Source organism: Halyomorpha halys, unplaced genomic scaffold (assembly GCF_000696795.3).
Source record: "Halyomorpha halys isolate HHAL.00 unplaced genomic scaffold, Hhal_1.1 Scaffold542.1, whole genome shotgun sequence".
In the NCBI taxonomy this organism is placed as follows: Eukaryota; Metazoa; Arthropoda; class Insecta; order Hemiptera; family Pentatomidae; genus Halyomorpha; species Halyomorpha halys.
In genome coordinates, this window is record NW_027105041.1 from 402,644 (window position 1) to 411,379 (window position 8,736).

General features: G+C 32.2%; 1 protein-coding gene across 4 annotated transcripts in view; it reads right to left on the reverse strand.

Moving 5' to 3' along the window:
* The window catches only part of LOC106684092 (uncharacterized), a 42,803-nt gene that overhangs the window by 1,850 nt on the left and 32,217 nt on the right, over positions 1–8,736 (reverse strand). For 2 of the 4 annotated variants that reach the window (XM_014425963.3, XM_014425967.3), the window contains exon 2: positions 711–1,040. In XM_014425963.3, the coding sequence (XP_014281449.1) occupies positions 711–998 (288 nt within the window). In that variant the 5' untranslated portion in view covers positions 999–1,040. Of the gene's footprint in view, positions 1–710; positions 1,041–7,721; positions 8,048–8,736 lie in introns of those variants that run through there. The other 2 variants (XM_014425966.3, XM_014425964.3) reach the window with 2 other exon arrangements.

An 8,736-nucleotide genomic window follows, 5' to 3' on the forward strand; every position in this document is an offset into this window, starting at 1 on the left:
CTCCTTACTTTGTCACAAATGAAATCATCCATCAGGACCTCAATGTCTGCTGTGTTGCCGATTTGGCCAGAACCAGATACCAATCCTTCCATAATAAACTTCCCGACCACCCGAACCAACTCGCTTCTAACCTGGCTTCTCCTTCACTACCTAATAATCCTCCTAGGCGTCCAAAAAGAAGATGGCCTCGATCTTCTCCTTTAGAAATGTTTTTGGAGTTCTATCAATAAGTAGATTCTCCACATGTTTTTATCATGTCATAATATCACTTACATAAAATTTACTTGATGTGTATATATGTATACAGTTGTAAATATCAATAAATAAATTATTAAAAAAAGAAAAATTAACGTTTCATGGAAAGAATTTATTATACGAGTTTAAAAATTGTTTGGTTATTTACTTAAAGTTAGTTAAAGAGCCAACCATAAAAATTTATATTATTTGATATACAGTTGCAAAAGTCGTTAGAATAGGCTTAATTTACTCAATTTATTATTATTTTTTTAACTATTGATTAGCTGCTTGTACTTTCTACAGGAATGAATTCTTTTAGTAACATTTTATTCTTAGAAATGTTTTTATATATGTGTTAGGATGAATTTGCCCTTGTGTTGTTTCTGTATTTGTTATACATTGAGCGAAATGCTGAAAAAGGGCATTCACTGTAACTTACGTCTACCTTTTTCCTGTCTTTAACACTAGCTCACCTTGACGTATATAGGTTCCAGGACATCGTATGTCTTCTCCCTGAGGAGCTTGGGCTTGGTCCTTGGCTTGATGGCCGGTAGGGGGGAGTACTTGGAGAACTTGGTCTCCTTGCCCATAACCGGAGGCGGTGTCTCCCTGTTCCTCTGGCGGAGGACGATGTTGAGGCGCTCCAGGCCAGGTTCGATCTTCCTCAGGGGCTTGCTCGCTCTAGACAGGTTTGCACTCAGTCTGCTTGAAGTACTCTCTCGTTTCCTGTACGGCGAGTTGTAGCCTAAGAAGTCTACCATCCCTTATCACCACCCCCTCGTTCCGATGGTCCAGCGATGAAACTGCAAATGAAAATGAATAGTTATTTTTTTAGTATAATAACCTGATAGTTATTTCTCTATTTAATAAATAAATGTTAAAGATATTACATCATTTGATAGCCGTTAGACTGTCGATTGTATTGTTAACATCACACTTTTTCCCATACGTCTGAAGTTTTAGTCTCAAAAGAATTCAATCAAACGAAAATTAAATAAAAATAAAGATTTTTTATTATTTTTTAAGAGCTGTTAAACTCAAAGGCTATTACAATGCCGGTATTACGAGGCCATAAAATTGATGTGGAGCCAAAACCATAAAAGAAAAAAATCGTTCTCTCATTTAAGAGATAATTGTGTCACAGACACTTAACCAGAAAGACGAATCGAGCCATGTCCGCTTTTTAATTTGTTTTTTTATGACTCAAGAGGTTTTTAAATGTAAATACCAACAAAAAAATGTTACCAGAACAATTCATTCGTGTAGGAAATACGAGCAGCTAATCTATTGTAAAAAAAATAAATTGAGTAAATTAAAACCTATTTTAAGCGACTCTTGTATCTGTATATCAAATGGGATACATGTTTATGGTTGGCTCTTTAAGGGAAGTAAAAAAACCAAACAGTTGTTTTTCTATGAAACCGAGATTTCCGAGATTTTTATGCATACAAATCATGCTATTTATTGCGTTTCCTAAATTTTTGTTCAGGCATTATTATCGATTTAAAAGTTTTGTGGTGAGGGAAAGATTGTAAACCAAGTACTCTAAATTTGTATGGTTATTATTTTAAGAGGACTATGTGTCCCAAAATAAAATTAATTTTCATTTCATCAGATGCACAATTGAGGTCCCTGCCGTGAGGGATAATAAATAGCCGATGAGAATGGCCTTAGTTATTTCAAAATTAAGCCTAAACTCGTTGTTTACTGCACATGTGTTCATCACGTGGATTTTTAGCTCTAAAATTATTTCACAATCCAACCATGATTGACTTATACTAATAATAAAAAAAAACATCCTTTTAGTCCCAATGTTTTTTTCTTGTAATAACTGCACTCCTAGCTTTGGCCATTCTGAAAGATAACTTATTTTTAATATCACAGCTATTAACAATCAGCTACTAAAACAATGCTGCTGTTCTGCCTTGGTCAAAATATATTTTAGTCTATCAACAAATTTTTATCCATTAATTTACTTCTTCTAATACTATACAATTTGTACTTTCTATTGCAATATATTTTGACAAAGGCAGAATAGCCTATAACTATTTAATATCATTGTAGCTGTGATATTATAAATAAGTTATCCTTGAAAATGGACGGAATGGCCGAAACGTAGGAGTGGAATAAAAAAAAAATAAAAATGTTGAGACTAAATGTATATTTTTATTATAATTGATAAACCAGTTACAAAAAATAATTTAACTTATGTATAGATAAACTTATATTTATTTACAGATTAGATGAATTATTTTTTAATGTTAACAGCAGTTAAAACCTGTTTATTTTAGTATCAGACAATACAAATTCTCTTAGTTCATATAATGTTTTTCATTGGGTAGTTTATTCTCTTTAGTTAATCATCTTCTTTTTGTAAATATTCGTTTTTATACAAATTGAATAAACGATTTAGCAGAATTTATCAAAAGGTGATTCCCAGAAATATAAATCAAAATATAAAATTAGAGTGCTACCAATTGGTAGTTTCTCTATACGCCTGTATCACATACCATTATAAACGTACATCAAATTTATTGGATGTATCATTATTTTTTTTCCTACACCAAAGGAGGCATTTCTGCCATTTTGTTTCGAACAGCTCAGTATACTTTAGCTTTGTTCACGTAACCCCTACGTGAAATTAAGTCCGCTCGCACTCGACGGAAGCAACTAAATAAAAAGAACGTTTGAATCAAAATTGAGTAATGCGTTACAAGAGGAGCCCATATACCAAACTAGCGTTTTGAGAAATTGACATTCAAACAATTTATTACATGACTTTTCAAGGAAATTTTTCTTCAGAATGTTTGCTTTTCAGCAACACAATCCATCTTAAACTATAAATAATTTTATTTTCACTAATCTTAAAATTTTAAAATCATAGTGAAAGTCCATGGGCCATTCTTTGAGAAAACCTAAATTTGCATTGCAGTTATGTTATAATAAAAAAAGTTATTTGAAATTATCATTATTTCAAATTACAAGATGCACCCAAGAAAAAACAAAACACATGCTTCTTATCTTGCTACAAAATCTATTAACACCAAAAATTTAAATGATGATATTTGAGACTTTCAATAGTAATAATATAATATAAGTGATATTAAGAAATGGTCGGTGACTCATCGTTGAAGGAAAAACTTTGTAATTAACATTTACAACGTTCCAAATGTTTTTTCATCTTTTTTTTTGTTACCATGTTTTATGACTTCATGCCTGATTTATTGAAAACATGAAAATGTAGAAAACAATTTATAGAATACACTAGCTAGAAGGAAATAAATCACAATAAAACAGTTATCAGTCCTCTTCAACATCGGTATCAGGAACAACATAATCTTGTGCTTCCTTCATGTTAATATTCTGTTCATCATGGCCTCGTTCCAGTTCTGCTCTATTTGGAGTAGTGGTACTCAAGATGAACTGTGCTTCGAAGAGCTCATTACTGTTTTGGTTCAGAAACGGATATATGTCCCTTATGTCTTTCACTTTGCCTTCTACATTCCATTCCTCTTTAAATGGTATTACAGGCAATATTCCCGGATGACTTTTGGATGTTTCATCAATCTAAAGCGCTGAGAAACTCCACTCTTATACTGATAACTGCTATATTACTGGTATGCATTATTTATTATTCCAAATTTTATTTCTTGAGAACTATTTTACAAGAAATGGGCCAATGCTTATCTCATTCGAACAGTAGTACCGCTACAAAAGACAAGTTTTGACGACACGTTCTCATTACTTCTCGTAAATAAGATTCCACAAATTCTATCACATACATTTTGTCTTTAACAAACCGAAGTTATGACCGGATTGGATAAATTAATGTACTTTACACGGAAAAAGGAAAAAGAGAATTCAACTCAATTTATTGTTATAGCAATATTTCGAAAATATTAGGATCTACTTACTTTTGGGTTTTAGTTTAATCGTTCTTCCTTAGAGGGTTTCTCACTATCGGCCAAAAACAGGTTCTGTGATTTTTTTTATCTCAGCTTCATAAAACTTTTTAAAATCTGGTTCTGTCCCTCATCGGTGATGTTTAAATAAAGACTATTTTGCGGTGGAACATTATTTGAATTTTTTTATAAATCTTTCCCCTCAACGTTCTTGATGCTCATCATTTAAGAACATTTATATTCATTGACATAATTTAAGGACATTGATGTTCATCATTTAAATGATGAGTCCTTCTTGTACTCACTTTCTTCTAGGTACTTTACTATTGTTTAATTTAATACAAATTGATTTTTTTTTGTTGGCTCTATAGATCTTGTAGATCTTCGGCCGTCCGAAACAGCTTCCTCCACACCTGCTTGTCTTGATTACGGCTTTCCAGTTTAATGAATAAAGTGCTTTCGTATCTTTGTCGATTCTGTTTATCCATCTGGTTCTTGGCCTCTCACGTTGTTTCTTGCCAACTATACTGGCATTCATTGTTGGGTACAGGCGTCCTGATGGGTCACTGCGAGCCACATGTACTGCCCAATTTAACCTCCTTGCCTTCATATCATGCGATATTAACTGACTAGTCTCTGCAAGCAGTTCACTCTTAGTTCTTCGCGGATCAAGGCTATTATCCCATATTGCTCCTGTAATTGTCCGAAGGGCTTTCCGTTCAAATTTCTCGATTCTGCTTTCTAGGGAGCCCAGTTCTTCTACCAGAGCAGACTTTAATATGGTATTGTACACTCTTAATTTAAGATTTTTCAGAAAATCAGTTTTCTTGACAGAGAAAAATCTCTGTTTGTGTTTGTAATTCGCTGGTCTATTTCAGTCCGTTGATCATTGATAGATGTCTTTGTGGAGCCGAGGTATTGGAAACGATTTGCCATCCACGCATACCATGTCGTTATGGTGGATTTTTCTGCAAATTGAATATTATAAGTTGGTCAAGGCCTAGTTTTCGAGTTATAAACTGTTACTATCAAAACTTTTTAAGTAAATATCCCGGATGTCTCGACTAGATCGTTATTGACTCTGAACCTACTATAGATTCACGGCAATCATCTTTATGGTCGAATAATCTTGCTAAGTTAAATAATTTAAAACATTATGATTTTTTAGTACAAAATCATAAAAGTACGAGATAACTTATGTTACGTATATCAATATTAACTAATGAGTTATGAGTCATATCTTGAGAAACTTCGAGTGTAAGTTTTCATGATAGTTACCAACATATATATATTCACTTAGCGTTGATTTCTCGTTGCTTTGTAAATATATTGCAGTTAAAAAAACTTTATCCAGGAAAATATTTAACATGAAGAATTCTGTTAGGCTCAAATTGAAGCTCAATAAATGCACTATTAGGTACTTTATAATGATATTTATTATACTATTATTATATAATGATAGGGCTACTTGTAATACTTAAAGAGTATAAAACTAAAAAAAACAGCGGCCATTTTGAAAATTTGAAATATTACATCTATGTGCCCTCTTGGGGTGGTTAACTTTTCACCATCGTATTTTTCAAAACTTTTCAAATAAAAATCCGTTGATAGTAATAGTACAGCTAAATTTTAAGCAATTTTTACTGGACTATATCCCAGGAATAATTTATTAACCACTCAAAAGTTTGTTAATCTTCACTCAAAATGAAGCTTGTTAAATCCACTTTAAAGTAAATTATAATCAACCAACGGGTAAACGTTCGAGGGGTAGACCGAAACGTAGATGGGAGGATTGTGTTAAAACAGATTTAGGGGAAATGGGTTTGGAAGGGCATCACTGGAAGGATGTATGCAGAGAACGTTTGGTGGTATCGGCATCGAACTTTTGGGTTCGTTAAGCCTTTATTATTTATTGAGTAGTTTTCATGATATTTGCCAATATAATGTCACTAAAAGGTGATTTCTTGTTTATAAAAAAAAAGCTTTGCGAGAAATTGTATTTCGGGTACAGATCTCTATAACAACTCAAATTTTAGAAAATATATTCTGATATTTGAATCAGAGTTTAAATTATATATTTCCTTCGGAAGATATTTTTAACGCTGTTAAGCATCAAATGAAAAATTTAGGTAAATTTGAGTTTCTTTTTTTTTTGTTAAAATAAACTTTTGGTCTTTTGCCTAAGTAACAAATTTAAATTTGTATCGCTTATTGAAACCCAAAAATATAAAATAATCAGAACTACCCGAACATTTCCGTTTTAAAAGTACTTTTTTTCCTGTTCTAAGACGGTTTAACAAAGTCCTAATTTCATATTATTTCGAGCAATCTTATTCACTAAACTGATACAGTGTTATTTTGATGGAAGTCTCATAGCAGCAGAATAATTCAACGTGATTTTGCCGAGGGGCATTCCTTAGTGAATGAAACGTTCACTATATACTATGAATTTATATTAAGCTTGATGAAATTCATAAATTTGAATAATATGAATATGATGAAATTATATTACGTCATCATAACAGTTACGTAGTCTATTATTATATCCTTAACTTGTTTTTATATACTACATTCCGTGATGATGGTGTATATTTTTGGATTTATAGTTCTGTTAAATTAAATATAAAATAATTCTCAAATATATTTCTAAAACCGACTTCGTTGATTCATATTGTACTGCGTAAAACGAGTTGTATTTTATATATGATATTTTATGTGATCTAATATATCTATTTTTATTTCATACCAGATCGGCCTGGTGGGCCTTACATGGTTAATGAAAGAGGTACATTGATCTAATATCTCAATTTATTGACTAATAATAAATTAAAATTGCATACATTGATAAGCTGATAACATCAAATCAATTTCTACTATTATTTTATTATAGCAAGCATCAACATTGAAATATAAAGTTTGTTTGATGATGGTTGAGATATCGCACAGAATCATTGTTCTGTTTTGTAGTTTTTTTTTTAATCAATTTTTTTATTTTATTTCTGTATGAAATTTTCAAATAATTAGTCATATCTAAAAATATACACATGTATTTTGAGTGGATAAACGCAAACCTAAAAGGAAAAAGAATAGTTTTCATAAGTTTTTGCACCTGATAAACATACCTAATTGTAGTGAAAGCAGCGCAGTTAGGATGAATGAAAAATCTATTTATCTTTCATAAAGTAATTAACCGAGACGTAGATAGGAAGTTTCGGTTAGATCAAGATTTTGTTCTTGGCGGGGTTCAAGTTTGTAAGAATAGGTAAGGAATAATTCATGGCTTGAATTTGAGTTATCGTCTTCGAAAATAATTGAGTAAGGATTATTGTTATTATTAGTGTCTAGGTAGATATTTACCGATATTTATTGTATGTCAAAATTAATTGAACTGAGGTGATAGTGAGGTGACCATGACCTAGAAATTTATAAAAATATTTACCACACCATTTCATATTCTCAAGTATTTCTTAATTCTGCACTTGAGATCAAATTAAATATTACTAAACTAACTACGAAGTTTTTAAAAAAATTTTTAGTGCTGGCCTAAAATTTGGAGTGCAATATTCTTAATGCATGCGGTACCTTCTTTTTGTACTTTTCCATTGGGAAGCTACTCCGCTCCTGGAAGATAAAGGTTGCTGATGTCGAAAGTAAAGTCGAATAAAATAAAAGACTGACACTACCTGAAAGGTTACAGGGTTCCACCTGGACGAGAAAATAGACTCAATAATCTTCAGAGATTCTCTAGAATGCCTTTTCAAACACAAGTTTAGAACGTATGGAATTAATTCAATCATATGTGGCATTTTCGGTTCATTGTTGTCAATTAAATAACGGTTTAGCACTTTGGATTGCGGGACTTGAAAGGTTACTTTGGATTGAACTTGAACTTAGGACTTGGATAGGACCTGGCAGGCTGGGTGCCGGCTCTCGACTGGCACCGGGATCACCGTTCCAAAAATCAATTGCAGTGTCATAGCTACATAGCTCTATCGCTCCATCTCACGCTAGCTGATCAATCCATCACCGCTATTGTCCCATCGGGTCTTCGATACATTACTCGTAAAGGCTACTTGTATTTGGTCGCTGAACTCTTCAGTAGGCCTCATATTGGGGAGGGAGAGAAGGGTGTATTATTCACGTTTCATTATTCGATTAAAATAGAGAGGTTTATTTCTTTTCGAAAATATTTTAGATCAATTTCTATAATGATACAACCTACCTGATATACCTGTAAGGTGACTTCATACTACTTACATGTTTTATCTTCGGATCTTGAATGAATTACAGCAGTTGGAGCATCTTCATGAGCGGGATTTGATAACGTTATTATCACACACTAACTATAGTTAGTAACTATAAAAAATATTTTTATAAGAATCTGACTCGAATCGTATAATAGGCCTAAAGTTATTTACTTTTTTTTCTGTTTTAAAGGGATTTGATTTATACGGGGCTTGGCAATTCATATGAACGGGACAAGACTTGATAATAATTTTCTCTGATTATAAAGACGATATTGTCAGTGTTTTGAAGAAGGTATGTGGTGTAGTAATTTATTCGTAATAATTTTTTAATCTTCAACTCAGTTGTGCGA